We start from the raw sequence: 18,943 nt of genomic DNA on the forward strand, positions 1-18,943 counted from the left end.
CGCCGGCTTGCGAGGTGGCGGGATTGCGGCTCCCATCGTCCGCTGCCGCGCTGGCCGTGGAGTTCTATCTACCCGCGGGGAGGGGGCGATAGAGCAAGGGGGGAGAGAGAGGAGGGGGCTGTTGTTGGTCTGCAACCTGATCCTTCAGAGGGCTCCTTCCTTCCTTCTCTTTCTCCTTCCTTCCTTTCTTTTCCTTCTTTCCTCCTTCCCTTCCCTTTCTTTTTTCTTCCTTCCTTCCTTTTTGTTTTCCTTCTTTCTTTCCTCCCTTTTTCCTTCCTTCCCTCCCTCCCTCCTTCATTTCTTTATTTCTGGACCGACCAGAGAATCTGATTCTGACAGAATCTGGATGGTGGGGCCGAGAGGGACCCCCGGGAGGCAAAAAACAGTCTCTGATCCAGACGTTTAAAGGCACACGTTTATTTGTGACCGTCACTGAATAAATTAGGCAAACATATACCTCTGCACGACACATACACCAAAGACGGGGAGGAAGAGAGCTGGAGGGAGGGGGGGCTTCTGAACGTGAAGGGAGGGGCTGTGAAATCAAAGCCTGTGTGTTTTCTTGGGACGGTAACGATGGATCTTCCCCAAGCTGAAGATGCCTATCTTAAGGTGGTTAATAAAACAACCCACCTTGCTGGATCGGCTGGCCCGTCTCTGTGGATGTGTGTCCCCTCCCCATCGGCCCACCCTAGACTGTCTCAAAAGCCCACCCGGCTAGCTACGATGGTGACGGAGAAGATGGAATGGATTTTGGCTGGAAAGGAGAGGGCGGGGGCCCTCCTGGATGTTGCCACAGCCCCCCCTTTCCAGCTGGGTGTAGGGGCTGAGAGGGTCTCTGTCCCAAAGGTCACTGTTGGGTGAGGGGCTGCATCTCTGCTTGACGTTTCGCTTTTGTTTGCAAGTAGCGGCTTTTCCCTTCTTCGAAACGTTGCCGTTCGTCCTCGGTTTCCAACTGCAGGGGGAGAGAAAGGGGGGGGAGAGGATAAGGGTGGGTGAGTGGGTGGGCAGCCCATGTCCCCACATAGCAGCAGGTCCGGCTGTTGGACAGGCTTCCTTTGCCAGCTGCCAACTCAGGACGTCCTGGAAGGCTTTGTGAAATGCTTTTCTGAAATCAAGATATATTACGATTGCTACATTCCCACGATCCACTACGTAAGGGGAGAGAGAGGGAGGGAGGGAGGGAGGGGGAGAGAGAGAGAGAGAGAGACCTCAGTGTTCCCTTCCAACCTTTCCATTGTAGGCTTCTATATTTCAGCTTGGCTTCCTGCATTGGGCAGGGGGTTGGGCTAGATGACCTCCAGGGTCCCCCTCTGACCAGCAAAGGATCGTGCTTCAGCCATTCTGTTCAATGCCAGCCAATTCCTGGCGTTGCCGATCAGGGTGAATTGGACTTCAGGGCCCAAGAACTTAATTTCCCCCCTTTTCTCTCTTTTTTCCTTTGAGGATGACCACCAGGAAGGGCCCCCTGCTGGCACACTCAAGCTCGACAAATCTTTGGGCTTCCCCCCCCCCCCGCCTCCCGGCGCTTGGCACCCCGAGGATCCCTTTGCCAGCTGCGTGTGGGCACCGATGCTGATCAGCGCTCATTAACGGGGCGGGAGCCGAGCTGAAGGTCAGGAGGGGGGGCGCTGGGTGGAGGGGGAGCATCGCAGCAAGAGCCCCCATGATATCTGGCGGGGGAGGCTGGCCGAAGCCCCATGGCGGGGGGGGGGGGGGAGATATATCAGGAGAATCCCAGTGGGGAAGCTGGGGGGGGGCTGCCAGATAGGCTGGAGGGGTGCCCTGCCCCCCCAGGATGGAGAGGGGCAGGGAAAAGGTTTGTTTGGTGGGGGGAGATAACTTCTTTTGGGGAGGGTGAATGGGACTCAGAGGGCCCGCAGAAGGGGGAAGGGGAAGGAAAAGACGGAGGGGGAGAGATGGAGAGAAAAAAGGATGGATGGGAAGGAAGGAACGAAGGAAGGAAGGAAGGAAGGAAGGAAGGAAGGAAAGCAAGGAGGGATGGAGAGGGAAGGAGGGAGGGAGGAAGAGGGAGAATGGAAGGAAGGAAGGCAATAACATCACAGGAAAGAAAAAACAGAGAAGTTTTTTGGGGGAAAGGGGGATTTAAAAGCTGGAGATGCACGGAAAAACGGATCAAGGGTGGCTTAAAACACACAAACACACACGCTCAGCCCCAGATCCCAGCCTTCGATGCCACAACGGAGGATCACGGAAGTGTGTGTGTGTGGGGGGGGAGACCAAGAGACATAATGTATAAATCGAGGAACAGCACTTCGCCCCCTCCTGCATTGTCGGTTTTTATCTTGGCAAGCTGCGATTGCTAAAAATAGATGGGAAGACAAACCAACAATAGTATGTGGGGGGGGGAAGGGGGAGGCAGGAAAGAGAGATGGAGGCTGATGGGAAAAAAAGACAAAAACGAGGAAATTCAAAATTCACCCGCTTGGCAATAATTGTCCAGAAGACACCAAAGAAACCAAAGTATAAAATATAAAATATTTTGGTTGTTTGTTTGTTTGTGTACACATATATATAAACAAACAACTAAAATATTTTATATTTTACACTTTGGCTTCGCCGAGCCACGGCCCACCTGTAGGGGTAGATTTTTCAGCCACGCAATGGTTCGCTTGAGCATGGAAAACAACCATCTTCGGGGGTCCTGCAGCCCACTCCCCCAGTTTTGATGAAACAAGCCCTGGAAACCAAGCTGGAACGCCAACAACCTCAGAGATGTTGTGTGGGCTTTGAAACAATTCCCTGTTTGGCCGACCCACAAAACCAAACTCACCACCAGCTGCGGGACGGGCAAAGGTCTCCCCTCCTTGCTCAGGGACACGTAGGTGAAGAAGGCGCTGACCGCCCGGTATGGCTCCTGAGGTTCCCCCACGAAGCGGTCGGCGTCCACAAAGACCTCAATCTCCATGGACTTGTTGCTGGCGAAGGTCATACGGCCAGAAATGGTGAGGACGCTCCCTGCGGGACGGAAAGGACATTTGTGAGCGAGGGTCTTCTGGGGGCGAGGACGGTCTTCGCGAAGGACAACTGAGTTTGGACTTTGCGGGGGATCGGTTTGAGGACAGCTGATGGCAACTCCAAGGGGCTACACTGAAGGACGAGGGCCATAACCTTCTCTGGAGGATGCGAAGTCACTTTTGCGAAGGGCCTGGTCTTCTGGAAGAGGAACCAAGATCAGGCGGTCCTCAAGGAACTTGAGATGTCTCTTGAGGAATGAGTTGTCCTCAGAGGAACGTGAGATGTTGTTTGAGGAACTTAAGATATTCCTTGAGGAACTTGAGATGTTCCTCAAGGAACCTGACTTGTCCTCAGAGGAACTTGAGATGTTCCTCAAGGAAGCTGACATATCCTCAGAGGAAATTCAGATGCTTAATCTGAACAAAGGCCCAATGGAGAATTCTTGATGACTGAGAGGGAAAGATTCAACCTAGGACCTAGGGACGTTCTGGGTTCTCCATCTCTGGAGGTTTTTGAAGAAACTGAACAACACCTCTCAAAGAGGGTCGAACCGGCTTTCCCGCATTCTGCAGTGGGTTGGACTAGATGCCTTCCCCTCATCCTGGCCTGATCAGATGCCAGCTCAGATTTCCCTCAACGAGGCGAGGTTGCTCCTGCACAGTCTCCTTCTGATCCCCGATTGGGGGTCTTTGACCGAAGCTAGAAACCCCTCAGGTTCCATTCTTAACCGAAACAGGAGGCCACAAGGAAAGACCGCTACGGGCGCCGGGTGACCTGGTTGGTGGGCTTGCCCAGGAGCTACAGCAGAGCACTTGAGCTGAACCTACGACACTAGTCCTCTGGGCTTCATCTGCTTCCCAGCATCTCTGGATCCTGGAAGAGAATTCGCTGAAGCCAGGAGAGGAAACCAACCGAGCATCAGTAATGAACAGCAGATGGTGGCTTCAAGCCAAACTCATCTGGGACGTGTTCTGATAGCTGTTGAGTTTTACATTCTTGGAATACAGAATAACGGAGTCAGAGGGCTCCTAAAGTGAGGCAAAATTCACTGAACTGCCTCACTTAGCCCCAAAAATTTTGAGTTCAATTTTGGGTCGTTAAGTCGAGGACCACCTGTAGATCTAGGGAGAAAAAAATTCAGCCGAGAAAATTTAGCAGAGAGTCCCTGATGGCTCCCAAGTTACTCAAATAGAGCAGCCGGCTTGAAAACAAAAAAACAAAAGTAGACTATAATAAACTCAACATTTGCTTAAGAAAATAAGCAAGAGAGGCTTCCAAAAATCAAATTTAGCTTTTTCCCAGGGAGAGGGCGTTTCTCTCGAGATTAACAAGCGAGGGCCCATGTTCTCATCCAGGAAGCTCTTAAAATGCTAATTTGATCCACTTGAAACTGGAGGGTTTTGGAAGACGTTGGTGTGACAATCAAGTCAACCCAACGGGCATCTTATGCTTCACTCAATGTGGAACAAAATGTTCCTCCACGGAGAACGGAGATTTGCTGATAAATGCCACTTGCGTTAAAAGGAACATTGCCAGCACCTTGCGTAATATTGGCCAGGTTGCAAGAAACAACAAAGTCAACACACGGGAGCACACACCTTCTGAAATAAGTCTTCCAGATTGAGCAAAGCTTGACGTTGGACACCAAGTGAATCAGCACCCTGGACAGCTCTCCGCGGGCCACGTTTGAACAGCCGGGGCCGCAGAGAAAATCCAAAGGGATTTAAGAGAGTAACACAGTTGGAAACGACTTTGGAGGTCATCTGCTCTAATCCCCTTATGACCACAATTGAAAAATGAGATCAAAAAAGGTGACAGGTCTTACTGACCACAAGAGTATGGGGGCCCACCATTTACCTTGTTTGATCTTCTCGTGAAAGTTGATGGCATCCACAGAAGCCGTGACGATGTTGGTCTTGCAGTGGCGAGCGGCTACGATACCTGCTACCTCGTCCATGAGTTTCATGGTCACGCCTGGAGAGGAGGATAAGAGACGGGATTAACGGAGGCCTGTTGAAGAGGTCCCCGGGCCAGCAAGCTCCAGCTGGGAAGGAGAATTAGGTGGTCCTCCATGTACAAAAACAGAGAATGTAGAATCCTAGGGCTGGAAGGGACCTGGGAGGTCTTCTAGTCCACCCCCGGTTAAATAGGAGACCCTATACCATTCCAGACCAGTGGTTGTCCGGTCTCATCTTGAAGACCTCCTGTAAGAGGGCACCCACAAATTCTGGAGGCAATCTCGAGGGGCAAACTTGACGGGGGTTCAACATCTCCCTGATCGTTGGTAAGGAAGGGGTGCTAGCTACTTCTCTGAGTGCCTTCTGACATTTTGCTTTTTTGCTCATTTCTAAGAGAGTTGATGTAGCAGGAGGATCTTCTAAGTGGCTTCAAGATTTCTTTCCCGCTTCCTGCTCGTTTTCACGGCCCTTCTATAAACCGCTTCCAGTCTGTTTTGCCAGTCACTTGGGGAGTTCTAGTCCCATCTTAGGCATGAGAGCCAGTTGGGTGTCTTTGGGCCAATCACCAGGAGACTGAGAGTTCTAGTGTCACATTAGGCATGAAATCCGGCTATGTGATTTTGGGTCAATCACCAGGAGACGCTGAGTTCTAGTCTTGTTTTAGGAATGAAAGATGGCTGGGTGACTTTGGGCCAGTCACTAGGAGATGTGAGTTCTAGTTCTGCCTTAGGCATGAAGTCTGGCTGGGTGACTTTGAGTCAATCACCAGGAGACTGTGAGTTCTAGTCCTGCTTTTAGGCATGAAAGCCAACCAGATGACTTCCAGGCAATCCCTCTCTCTCAGCCCACCTCACAGGGTTGTTGTGCGGGAAAAACAGGATGAGGAAGGAGCATCAGGCCGGCTTTACTGCCCCAAGTTGCTTATCAAAATAACAAAGGTGTGGATACGAACAAGCCAATAAATCTGCAAGTCTCTCAAGAATTCATGCTTGCATTTCCAGGTCTGTCCGTCCGTCTCCCCTCAGCAGCTGCTGGAGGACAGACAGAGCGAGGAAACTGAGTCAACCACGGCTCGTTTTTTTCTGAAAGTAGGTTGCAAAAATACCCCGAAGACGCCTCTCCGGGGTGTTGCTGTTCCCACAACTGAAGTTTGAAGGGAGGCGGAGGGGAAAAAAAAAATGGAAAGCTTGTCAAAGAGCTGCAGGCCCTGCAGAAGACAATTAATTAAACCTCGTTGCTTCCTGCGAATTGCAGAGCTCAAACCCTTCACCCAGCTCCAAGCGAGCGAGTACTCCCGACTAACGAGAAGCGAAACGCTGGCTAAAAATAGCACAACTGACACACACACACACACACACACACACACACTCGCAAGCAACCAGCAAGGCTTTTGTCATCGCTGGAGCCTCGTCTTATTAAAGCAGCAGGATCTAAATGAAGAGCAACGACGACGGAAAAACAAGACAAAAAACCCCCAACATCTTCCTAACACAACAAATGGGATCCCAGAGGGGTCTTTGTCTGTGTGTTTGTGGGTCCTGTGCTCCACAGCTACCGTGCTAACCCCATTCTTGCCACGAAAAAAGAATTCAGAATTAATTCCATTTAGATGAGGCTCTGCCTGGCGTTTTCTACGTGGGTCTGTGAAGCTGGGAGCTGAGTCGCCAGGGGACCGGAGGGATCATTTTGGTTAAATTACGTTTATTAAGGACAACCAGGGTTGGGTCAAGTGTCAGGCAGGTGAAAGCAGGCCAAGGGGAGATTTCAGCAAGGGGTCCCTGCAAGCATTGGTGTGTGTGTGTGTGTGTGTGTGTGTGTGTGTGTGTGTGTGTGTGTGAATCCAGACTTGTGCGAACAACCTTGACCGAGATAGGTTGGATCCATTATTCAAAGCCAGAAAAACCAGGGCTGAAGCAAGGAAAGGTGTGGAATATACATTAGAGTCAAAAGACAGGAGTCTAGCTTAACATCCAACTTGGCGCTCCTCTCACTCTTGAGAACGGGAGGAGGCCCCAAAACTTTTAGAGGGACCCCTGTCTTCCACCCCCCCCCACTCCCCTTATGCCTTGCAATTCAACAGGTGCTGCAGCATTGTTAGCAAAACGATTGCGGCAAGGGGAAAAAAACAACCTATTTAATTTCACTGACTCGCTGTAAGTTCAAAATGTCCCCCACCAATAAAACCTCCACCGCGTCCTCCCCAAGGAATATTTTAATTACAGGGGTCTAAATTCCCCCAGCTTTCTCCACCGTGAAAAGTTCCTATAGCAACCACTCCCACGTCTGAGGCTCATCCAGTCTCGGGGAAAGTAATTCCCCCCCCCTTTTTTTCTCCAATTAAAGGGCTTGTCCTCAGTTTACCCAAAGGGTCTTCGGCAACGCTCGGGTTTAGAGCCCCCCACCCCTTCGTGGGTCAGAACTGGAAGCAAAACCCCCGTCCGCCTCTCTTAGCTAATCTTCCTTTGAAAATCCAGGATTGAAAAAAACAGTTTTTTTTCCAAGCTCGGAAGTGGCAAAGGGCTGGGCTGACATTTAATGGCAAAGTTGAGCTAACCACAAGCTGGTTTCGCTCATCGCAGTTGTTGCAAGAGACCTAAACAGATCTGGTTGTGTGTAAATGCAGTCTTATGTTCCCAAATGGAAAAACTGGATTTTTTTTTGGAAATCTTTTTGTTTTCAAGAGAAAATGTTGGACAGCCATCTGAGCTGGATGGTATAAGACCCCGTGCCTTGAGCAAGGGGGTTGGGCTAGAGGACCTCTGAGGTCCCTTCCAATCCGAAGATTCTAAGTGCCATGTTCACATCTGAATCTGTTTCTGGGCCTTCCTCGTTCAGGAGGAAATTAAGAGCACGCTTCTCACACACTTTTTTCCACACTTCTATCTTGAGCCTTGTGACTTCCGCGCACTTGTAAAAATAGAAAGCAAGGCACGATAGGGAGGGATGCTACCTCCCTTGCCAGGGGCTGGACATATTATTGTAAATTCTGGGGTGTTTTATCATCTGCACAATGTGGAAGATTTGGTTGCCCAAGAGGTCCACGCTCCAAGATTGAGGAAGCCCTCAAGGAGCATCTGAGATGAAGGAACAAGGTGATCCTTCTTTCGCAAGTGGACATCGAGAGGTTGAAGACATAACACCAGTTGGGGAAGAGTAATCTGAGCGTTGGGTAGGAGTGGAAGGGTAGGACCCTTCAGAAGAAGCCAGAGGAACACCAATACGGCCCATAGGAAGCCAACAGGAGAGGTTCTCCTAGGACTCACCTCCATGCACAAATCCATGCATGGTGCAATCGGATGGTCCCACCAGATGGATGAGACTTGACTGGCTGAATCCAATGGTGTAGGGCTCTGGAAAGAGAAACGAGCAGTTGAAGGACAAGTGAGGATGGAACCCAAGGACCCAACTCTACCCTTTGGAGTCTGCAAAAGGTTCCTAGAAGTGGAAGAACGGAAGGAGAACCAGGCTGGGCTCCTCATAAAAGGACGGGTGACCTTCAGAAGTGGCCCTTAGTCTACTTTCAACCCCCCTTGACAAGGGAAGTTCTACCCTGTCTTCTCTCCCTTCCCTGCTACTTGAGGGAGGAAGAAGGATTGGGTTGAAGGACAATGACTTAATGGCCACAATGTTCTCTAAATTTGCTTTCTGACCACAATGTTGGCTTAACGCCCCTCCGCCCCCCCAAAAATGGTGATAAAATTGGATGTGTCATGTGGGTGATTCGATTTATGACCGTTATGACTTCTGACCGTGATAGTCAGACTTCCTCATGGTCATGTCAAGGAATTCCTTGCTATACGACATGGCTAGCCTCCGACTTTGCAATTCTGTCCTTTTCTAACCAGGCGGAACAGCTTAATTGTTTCCAAATGTTAATGATGTATTGAGCAATAAATAAAATACACTGATAGTCCGCTGGCAGGAAAAAATTACAGGAATTCACTTTCGTTATCAAGATATTTAAAGCACTTTGTGCTGAAGCAAGATCCTTCAGTCAGGGTGCAAAGCTAGTTAAGCAGTTCCCCTGGTATTAAGCCAGAGGCAGAACTGTCGGCTCTTACAAGCCATAATTCACAGACCTTAACTAAATTATTTCATCTAAATGGCCTTACCTTTACTTTGCCTGTCTGGAAAGCAATGAAAAGAAACAGAGACAGGCAGATAAGCAGAGTGCAATTTAATGTAGAAATAATCAGCTACAAGAGGGGAGCAGATTGGGGAGTCCTGCTTAAGCCCCATTTTTTCACCAGCCACCTTGAGCAGCGAGTTGCACTAGAAGACCTCCAAGGTCCCATCCAATACTGTTACTCTTATTTCTGTGTTTGTTCACAGCCCCCAAGCTATTAAGTGAACTCAACTCAACTCACTTCAACCCAACCCAACCTCATCACACCCCAAGCTATTAAATCAACTCAACCCAACCCAATCACAGTCCAAACTACTAAGTCAACTCAACTCACTTCAACCCAACCCAACCCAACCTCACCACATCCCAAGCTATTAAATCAACTCAACCAATCCAATCACAGCCGAAACTAGTAAGTCAATTCAATTTAACACCCTTCAACCCAAACTAACCCAGCCCCATCACACCCCAAGCTGTTAAATCAACCCAACCAACTCAATCGGAGCTAAACTAAGTCAACTCAACTAAACTCACTTCAACCCAACCCAAGCCAACCTCATCACACCCCAAGCTATTAAATCAACTCAGTACAAAACAACCCAATCACAGTCCAAACTACTATTTCAACTCAACTCAACCCAACCCAATCATAGCCAAGGCTACTATGTCAACTCAACCCAACCCAACCCAATCACAAGAATCATGCAAGTCCGAAAATACAAATCTCCCCCAAAACACACATGTTGGAAATGCAAGAGACAATAAATGTGTAGGCAGGTCTCTCCGTGCCACCCGGGTGCCCACCGCACCTGGATTGATCACAGGCACAATGACATCACCGTTCCTCTCTTTGGTCTCCTGACGTGCCAGCTTCTGTTCCTCGTAACGCCGTCTCCCTTCTTCCTCCTGGTCCTTCCGTGTAAACTAGCAGAGAAGTCAAGCGAGATATATGTTCCGTGAATTTTGCCCCATTGTACGACCTTCCTTGCCACAGTCCCTAAGTGTACCACTGTAATTGTTAAGCTAGTAATATGGTTGTTAAGTGAATCTAGCTTCTCCATTGTCTTTGCTTGTCAGAAGGTGGCAAAAGAGGATCACATGGCCTGGCCTTGTGCCGTCACACAGCAACAATGAAAGAGGGAGGCTTATAAGCGAAAAGTCCAGAATTAAATTGAAAAAGTGCCCGCGGGGATCAAAAGAACTAAACAAGGCTTTAGAGAACTAAATTCCTTCCCCCCCACCTTTAAAAATAGGTATCAAATATTCTTCTCTTTCAAGACTCACCTGGATGGGAGGCACTTCCAAAACCTTGTTCACATTATGGAGAGAAAGAGGGACGTACCACAAAGTGGCCTTGTTGGTCACTCTCTTGGCACCTAAGGAGAAAGGAAGAATTTGTAAATAGGTGGGAGGAGGGGAAGGGGGGCTAAGTTGTCCCAAGGGTCTCATTTAAAACTTGACCGAATTCCCGGACATCAAAGCTACGTGGTTAATTTTCCATCCACGTTCTGCGATAGAATAGAATGGAATACAACAGAATACACATCAAATCTAGGGCGCTGGTCGCGTTCCCCAGTGTTTACCTGTGAGGATGTTTTCTGCTTCGACCTGCACCTGGACTTCCACAGAGTGCTTGGAGGTGTAAGTGATCTCGGCGCTGACGTGGGCCACTTCGCCGATGCACATCGGGGACAGGAAGTCCGTGCGCTCCACGCGGGCCAGGGCGGCCACGCAGGGCTCCTGGGGGGGGGTGAAGACAAAATCCAGTCAAGGGAAAATCCAGATCCACATATAAGCAGGAGAAAAAAAAAAGCCAAGAGAAAAAGAAAAAAAAAAAACGAAAAAGAAATTTCTCAACGCGCCTGACATAATCACAGCTGAAAGTACCCGGTGAAAGGAAAGGTGGAATACAGGGAGTCCTCAACTTACGACCATAATGGAACTTGCCCCTCACAGCTGTAAGCGGAGACAGTTGTAAATGGGGTCGCTCAAGGGACCAATCTGACTTTATGGCCTTTTTTTTTTTTTTTGCGGGGGATATTAAACGAACGCGGAAGTCATAAAGTGGCATGGTCATTAAGGACCCTGCAAATGGGTCTAAAGGCAAACTGGCTGTGCAGTGCCTGACGTGCAGTCACGTCGTCATAACTGTGGATGGCCGTTACGTCAAAGATTGCCTGTTGCTGCTTCCAAACGGGGTGCAAAGGAACGTGAAGATTGCCTTGAGGAAAAATATACACGGCAGGCAACGTTGGGAAGACCCGAACTCAGACCTGGGAAAATAGGAATGAAGGGGGCGGAGAAACCATCCAGCTGTTTTAAAAGGAAATGCAGTTGTTGCTTTTCATTTTTTCACACCCCCCCATCAAATTATCCTACAGCACCACCTACTGGGCAGTTTATTTATTTATTTTAGTTTCATTTTTAAGCTCTTCCTTCCTTCTTTCCTTCCTTCTTTTTTTTCTAGAGGAAATCAGGCTACTGAGATTTGGCATTTTTTTAAAAAACATTTTTGTATAATTGAAAGGAATTGGCACATTTTGGGGAAGCTCTGGCAAGTGTGTGTGTGTGTGTGTGTGTGTGTGTGTGTGTGTGTGTGTGTGTGTGTAGATTAAATATTTGATGATAGCCGGCCACGTTTAACTCTGACTTTTCAAAAAATTCTTCTGCATCTGCTTTAACTAGAAGCTATTTAGAAATGCAGGAGATTGAAAAATACATCTCTAGATTTTGTTTTATAAGAGTCGAGGTTATCTGATGGTGACGATAACCTTTATTGTCATTTTTTACTGTGGGCACAACAGCACACATTAAAAATGAAATTTAGTCGCTTGCTCTCAAAGTGTACCCATACGCAACACACATTTAAGCATACTATGTACAACACATGTATAGACCGACTCCCCTACATATAAGTCACATATAAATCTGGGCCTGTTGTAAAATCCAAACCAGGAAGAGATACCTTGAACGTGTAAAAAATGGAACTTGAGAGCTGAAATTCCTCAAATCACAGTGGCAACAGGCAGATATTTTTTTAACTAGGGCTGTAAAAAAAGGAGGTCTTTTAATAGCAAATCAGTGTTCCGAGAGTGGTTATGTGAACAGAGACCACATACCCTGGATTGTAAGTTGCAATGGCGGGTGCTGATTATGGCTCCGGCCTCCTCAATCATTTTTAATATGGTCCCTCCGTGCACGTTGCCGGCGATGTTAGCATCGTCCGGGCGCATAATCCTAGAGAGAAAAACAGAAGAGCTGAACAACAGCTAGGCCTTGACTTACGACGGTGCGGGAAGGATTTTAACCGCCCTTCCTCGCACGTACAATCACAGCAGTCATTTTGCCCACTTTGAGCCCTTGGCAACCACTGTAAATCTGTGCTGGTCTACGACGGCCATAAATTGAATTGACGGAATTTTACTTTAAAATTCGGGAGAAAGATTTTGAAGGGAGAAAAAGAGAAAAAAAATCAGAATAAAATATGCCCCGCACTGCATTTAGACTGCCTTGTCCTTTATTTTGGTCTGTAAATATATCCCGATGGATGGATTTCCTTGCTGAGTGTAATACCTAGTCTTCTGCTCTCGCCCCATGGCAGCCTGGAGATGGGTGGGATTTTGATTCCCAGAATTCCCAAGGGGAGGGGAAGGAAGATAGATTGAGGACAGAGATGAAGGGAGGGAGGAAGGAAAGGAGGAGGAGGGAGGGTGGAAGAAAGGGATAGAGAAGGGAAGAAAAGATGGATGGATGGGCTAGAGAAGGGAGGGAGATGGCTGGCTTGCTGAGGAATTCTGGGAGTTGAAGTCCACCCACCTTCCACTGGCCAGGATTGAGCAACGCAACTCAGCTTTGCCAAAAATATTTTCCAAGATAATAAGCCCCAGAAGTTGTTTCCGGTTTGGATAACTTCACTGATTTGATTTTAATATTTGTGGCTCAGAGTTAATCTGCAAAAGGAGAAGCTATGAAACTCTGCAGATTAAAACAGCTTTACCGTTTGTCGGTCAGGAGACAAATGCAACATTTTTCAAGGGGTTCATATACCGTTCTCACTGTATAAATGGGGGAAAAAAATCTAATTTTTATTTTGCTTCTCAAGGAATAACAAAAATGAGAGTAATTTTAAAATAAAAGCCTAAGGACATTCAGGGACAAAGTACTAACCGAGTTTAAACTTAATCCAGCTTAGAATGTGTGAATGTAGCTGCCGGGGCTTCAATTAACCTAGTTAAGCAGAGAGTAAGATCTTATTCTTATAGTCTCCATAGGGAGTTGGGTAGACAGGTTGATACACTGCATACACACAACTTGATTCACATCACCGATTTCCGGCGCACAGCAGCTCAGAGGCCTCGAGAAAACCGAGACAAGGACACATCTGACAACAAAAGCCACAACTTCAAAAGCACCACCCCCAAACTGCATTTGAACAACCAGCTGACCCACAAAAGGCTTCACCTCCAGAACGGAGCATCGCAAATCACAAATAAGGCTTGCAATTCTCAAAGGCAGGTTTTTTTTAATGCGCTGCACGCGAGCCAGTGATTCACCACAAGAAAAGCACAAGAATTGTCGGCAAAAGAAAAGAGCAGCCGGGCTCTTTTGGGATAAATCTCAGCCTGGAGAATAAGCCGATTAAAATTCCTGCAGGGAAAAGGCAAGTTGGTGGATGCTGTAATTATTCTCATCTGCCTCCTGCTAACGAGGCACCGAGGGAGGCTTCGCCCCACAGCCATGCGCCATGCGTGGAAGATGCCCGCATGGGGATCCTCCTTCTCCTAAGGGTGACCTTGCAGGCCTGGGAAGCTCCTTCTTAAATCCTGATTGAATCATTCTTAAAAGCCAGCATTTGTTGGAGAAGGCAGAGGAGGGAGTGGAGAAGGGCAAGGATTTTTGTAGCTGCAACCGGCATAAATCACTAGCTGCTGGTGTCATAAAACCACAGTTGAATTTCCTGTTTGAATTTGGCCAAGCCCTGCAAAAAAATTAATGTTGTTTGATGGAGTTGCGCCTTGCCTGGTCGATCCCAAGGATCAAAGTACACGATTCAGGATGAAAAATAGTGCAAAGGAGACAGAATTGCATGCAAGGTGTTTGAAAAGCAAATAGCCTTGCCCAGTTGCCTAGGAAACGTAAAAAAGAAAGGAAGGAAGGAAGGAAGGAAGGAAGGAAGGAAGGAAGGAAAGAAAGAAAGAAAGAAAGAAAGAAAGAAAGGGAGAGAAGAAATTGAGCAGAGGATCAATTTTTTGAAAAGAAAACTAGAATTGTAGGCCTGGAAGGGGCCTCAGAGGTCTTCTAGTCCAACCCCCTATGCAAGGCAGGAGACCTTATTGCATCCTGGATGGATTTGGCAGGCCAGGAGAAGCTTTGGGGAAGTCTGTCCAGCTGATAAAATCCCAGTTTTATAAAAACAAATGAGAATAAAATGGTATTTGGTTGTCACTTAGCTACTGCGAAGTGGAATTGAAATAATACATTAATAAAAAATGAAACAAAATGTCCAGGTCCAAGGCCTGGGTGTGATTCAGCCTGATTTCTGCTTTTGCAGATTTATGGATCAAAAGCAGCCTGCTGAATTTGTCCAGGGATCAGATCCATGGTGATCTCCAGGATTAACCTGGTTTTCACATCTTGGATCCCCCAGGAAGAAGGGAAGGGTGCCCTGCAAAGACCCGTCCTTACTGTGACACGGAGAGGGAACAAAACGAAAACGCCTTTGCCTCTTATCTAAAATTTATACCGAGGCTGTTTTTAGGTTTTAATATCTTACTGGTACACAGTCCAGAGTCCCTGGGGGGGGGGGAACTGGCAGTTTCTAAATCCGATAAATAAATTAAGTCAATGAAATATTGCCCTTCAGCCTGAATTGATGAAACTGTCAGGATCCTGCTGCCTGTTGTTATTATCATTATGGCTGTATCTTAAATTTAAAATTGTATGTATTGTCCATGTATCATTATGCCTCTCTCTCTCTCTCTCTCTCTCTCTCTCTCCCTTATCCATCCATCCATCTATTGTCTCCCCCCCCCCCAAGCTGGGATTAATCAGTTGATCACACAGCACTCTGCCCATGCCCAGAGACACCCTCTCCCACCCAGGGCCCCAGGTTGCCCAGCAGGAGCCTCCAGTCCAGTCAGGGCGGCCCGGCGCTCTGCACGTGCCCAGAGGCTAGATCATGATGCCCAGAGGGAAGCGGCACCTGCTAATCTGGATGGCGGCCGGCGCAGGGGCGGTTTCGCCCGCCTCGGGGGCCCGGGACGGCTGCATGAATAAGAGGAGGAGGAGGAAGAGGAAGGCGGCGGCGGGAGTCCAACCGGAGCGGAGAGACCGACCGGCCGGCCGGCGACCTGACAAGAGGGCGGGGTAAGGTGACGGGGCGCGGCTTCTCGCCTAAGTCCCGCCCTCCGCGCCGGCCCCCTCCCCATTGGTCGGCCTAGGCGGGGGGGGTTTCTGGCCACGTGACGCCAACAGCTCCGCCGCTACGTCACTCTCAAACACCGAGTGGGGAGGGCAGAGCGGCCCCGGTGGCGACCAGAGAGAAGAGACGCAGGGCTAGAGCGGCCCATCCAGGCCCTGGGGCGATTTTTTTTTGTAGAGGGGTGGAAAGCAGCGAGAGTGGATTGCGCTTTCCAAGCAGTAGGACCCCCCCCTCCATTATCATCCCCCTCCCCGCCTTTGCATGCTTCCTTGTGCAATTGGGACTTGGGGGGGGGGAAGAGCAGGGTTCCCCTGGCTGTGGGTGATGGGAACAGGAGTCCCAAGGCTGGGCAAAAATCCAGCGGGGCTGCCAATATTGGGGGCTTTAGGATTATAGAATAACAGCTGGAAGGGACCTCGGAGGTCTTCTAGTAGTCCAACCTCCCGGCCAGCGGAGGAGGGCGGCAATTTTCCACCGCCCTTTCAAACATCCCAGTTTAGGATCTGCTTGTTTAAGGACTCTCACAATGGGAAGTCGGGGGCTGGACTAGATGACCTCGGAGGTCCACTTCAAGTGTTTAGGGTTTTCCGCTCTTTGGGGGGTTCCTGCACTGGGCAGTGGGTTGGACTAAATGATCTCAAAGGTCCCTTCCAGCCCTAGGTGCTTTCTGGGTTCCCACCCAAAAAAACTACAACTCCCGGCAGGCCCTTCGCTTCCCCTCCCTCCGCCGATCCGATCCCAGCGCGGCCGATCGATGCTCTCGGCGCTCGGCAGGCTCGAAGAGTCGGAGCGGAGCCTCTGCGGCTGCTTCCGCCTGGCGCACGTGCGTCGCGTGGGGGCCTGGCCCGCCTGGACGGAAGTGAGGTGGGCGGGCCCCCGGGCGGCGCATGCGCTCCGGCCTCCCTGCCTTTCTTCCTCCGGTCGTCGCTGCCGCCATGGCGCCCGCGGTGAGTCTCTCAGGCGGGCCGGCCGGGAAAGCGGCGAGGCCGTGCCGGGCGGGGCGCCCGAGGAGGCCGCGTGCGGGAGGGGGACGGAGGGCCGTCGCAAGAGCGAAGCAGCGCCCGTCGGGGGGGGGAAACTCATGGTTCTCCCTCACCCTCCCGAGGAGGCCTCGGCGCCCCCTCCCGCGCCAGGCCCCGCCCCCCGGGAGGTGGGGGAGGGGGCCCTCTGAGCACGTGGGCGGCTCTGTCGTGACACGGGTGTCGTGGGGACGCGGGCAGAGAGTCGGCCTAGGGGTCTTTGGCGTCCACGCCGGGATTGCCCGCCTTGGGGACCCCCTGAGAGGGGGGAGCCCAGGCAGCCCTTTCCCTCCATCCCTCCTTTCCTTCCTTCCCTCTTTCCCTCTCCTTCCTTTCTCATCTTCCTCCCTTCTTCCTTTTCTCCTTCCTTCCGTTTTCCTTCCCTCTCTCCCTCTTCTTCCTTCCTTTCCTCCCCCTTCCTTCCTTCCCCATCCATCCATCCAATCTGTCTAGAGACCCAGCCTAGAACGAAGGAGAAATTTCCTAACAGTGAAAACAATTAACCAGGGGAACCACCTGCCTCCAGAAGTTGTGGCTCTCTGAGCATATTTGTTGTCATGTACCTAGTTAATTTAATCCACCTCTGGCTGTGAAGGATTGCAGTGTTTAAGGTTGGGCAAAGGAAGCCGGATTCCTCCTTTCTGCTCCTCCCAAATACCTGAACGGAGCCATTTTTCTCTCTCCTTTCTCCTTGTCCCCCACCCCCTGCCCCGATCAATCTCCCGCAGAAGAAACTCGCAACCAAAGGCAGCAAAAAAAAGAAACAAGTCCTGAAGTTCACTTTGGATTGTACCCATCCGGTAGAAGATGGCATCATGGATGCTGCCAACTTTGTAAGTTGCAAATGCCTGCATGCCGGAGTAGCCCCAATGCCGCTCCTGTGGTAACGGGTGCGTGATTCAAAAGCTGCGTCTGAGCTGGGGATAGAACACAGGCAGTCCTCGACTTACGATTCCAAGAAAGCCCAAATTTTCACCGCCGTCATAACTTGGGCCACTAAACGAACGGGCGTAAGTCGGGACTACCTGTGATAACTTGAAGGCACAGACACAAAACAGTTGTTAAAATAAAAGTAATTGAGAGAGATTGAGGCCTGTTTGCTACTTAAAGCAACTATCCCGATGTTTTCAGCTCCCCTCATTCCCGGGAGCTTCAACTCCCTATGCTGTTCGGGGTTAATCAAGTTGAAAGATCTCATTGAGATCTGAACAACTTCAGAGCTCTGACTAGGACTCCTTCAGCTGGAGACTCTTTGAAGCCTGGAGGGAAAGAGTAAAAAAATAATCGTTGGGCTGGCTGTGTCTGGTTAACCCTCCCTCCTCTGATATTTACCTCCCCCCCCCCAGGAACAATTCTTGCAAGAACGGATCAAAGTCAACGGGAAAGCCGGCAACCTCGGCGGAGGAGCGGTGACAATTGAGAGGAGTAAAAGTAAGATCACGGTGACCTCCGAGGTCCCGTTTTCCAAGAGGTAAGTAGGGGAGGGGGCATAGGTGTTGACCCCAGGGTCTTCTGCCGATGGATTGGGGACTGAATAAACACAGCTGGGTGTTTGGCTCTTCAGGGCTGGGGGTAATACTTTGGTGAGGGTCAGTCGCCAGTAACTGAGTTTAAACCTAACTTGGGATACAGGTTCATAATTGGACAAAATTAAAAATAAATTCAAAGGAAAAAAAATCCCACAAATAAATTCGAAACGAAACAAACCTGTCAAAGAAATAAATTTGAAAGAAAACAAAACACGTACACAAATTCGAAAGAACACAAAATACTCAAAAGAGAGAAAACAAAAAGAATAAATTCAAAAATAACAGCAACAAAAAAACTCTCCATGCAAAAAGATAACAAAAAAAGCTCAGAGGATAAATTCAGACTTGGACTCAAAAGGGCCGATGCGAGGGGCTGTCTGGCTCTTCCTCCAGCATCGCTTTTCTCTGTTTTTACGCCTCTCCTCTTTTTTCCTCCTCCTGAGGTATCTCAAGTACTTGACCAAAAAATACCTGAAGAAGAACAACTTGCGCGACGGGCTGCGTGTTGTCGCCAACACGAAGGAGAGCTACGAGTTGCGGTATTTCCAGATCAACCAGGACGAGGAGGAGGAGGAAGAGGAAGATTAAAACGGATCTGGAACGGTTTTGTACATTCGTTTTTCCCAGAATAAAATTGTGGTAGAAATTGTTCTCATTGTCCCACTTTGGGGTGTTCTTGAACGCCTCGGCGTTCTGAATACGCACCCTTTTCCCCCCGCAGGTGTTGCTGTGCTTGGGGGGCTCCCCCTGCTCCTTGCAACTCTTACCGGCAGTCCTCGTCTTAACGGCCGCAACTCAGCTCTCCCCCCCCCCCATTTCTCTTGCTAAGCGAGACGGTTGTTACCTTTTTGCCCTGTTTTGTGACCTACCTGGCCACAGTAGTTAAGTTGAAGCACTGCAGTTGCTAAGTT

The 18,943-nt window shown here is 49.4% G+C and overlaps 2 protein-coding genes across 4 annotated transcripts; one reads left to right on the plus strand and one right to left on the minus strand.

Moving 5' to 3' along the window:
- Nucleotides 1-395: 395 nt before the first annotated feature.
- On the minus strand, nt 396-15,603 carry ACOT7 (acyl-CoA thioesterase 7). 2 transcript variants are annotated; one of them, XM_039367217.1, is made up of 10 exons: nt 15,266-15,603; nt 12,183-12,300; nt 10,647-10,803; nt 10,348-10,439; nt 9,873-9,987; nt 9,050-9,064; nt 8,201-8,287; nt 4,837-4,953; nt 2,795-2,979; nt 396-955 (listed from the first exon to the last, which is right to left on the minus strand). In XM_039367217.1, exons 1-10 carry the CDS (start codon nt 15,331-15,333, stop codon nt 851-853), a joined length of 1,059 nt encoding a protein of 352 aa, XP_039223151.1. In that variant the 5' UTR covers nt 15,334-15,603; the 3' UTR covers nt 396-850. The 2 variants fall into 2 exon arrangements, with proteins under 2 accessions (XP_039223151.1, XP_039223152.1); XM_039367218.1 differs by lacking the exon at nt 9,050-9,064 and having other exon boundaries at nt 15,266-15,586.
- A 693-nt stretch (nt 15,604-16,296) lies between these two features.
- Nucleotides 16,297-18,683, plus strand: RPL22 (ribosomal protein L22). 2 transcript variants are annotated; one of them, XM_039367222.1, is made up of 4 exons: nt 16,297-16,431; nt 17,232-17,336; nt 17,850-17,974; nt 18,476-18,683. In XM_039367222.1, the coding sequence occupies exons 1-4, from the start codon at nt 16,372-16,374 to the stop codon at nt 18,618-18,620; spliced, it is 435 nt and encodes a 144-aa protein (XP_039223156.1). In that variant the 5' UTR covers nt 16,297-16,371; the 3' UTR covers nt 18,621-18,683. The 2 variants fall into 2 exon arrangements, with proteins under 2 accessions (XP_039223156.1, XP_039223157.1); XM_039367223.1 differs by having other exon boundaries at nt 16,392-16,431; nt 17,235-17,336.
- The last annotated feature ends 260 nt before the right edge of the window (nt 18,684-18,943 follow it).

The sequence above is a fragment of the Crotalus tigris genome, unplaced genomic scaffold (genome assembly GCF_016545835.1).
Source record: "Crotalus tigris isolate CLP2741 ecotype Arizona unplaced genomic scaffold, ASM1654583v1 scf7180000020588.15403103151:6194809, whole genome shotgun sequence".
Classification (NCBI taxonomy): Eukaryota; Metazoa; Chordata; class Lepidosauria; order Squamata; family Viperidae; genus Crotalus; species Crotalus tigris.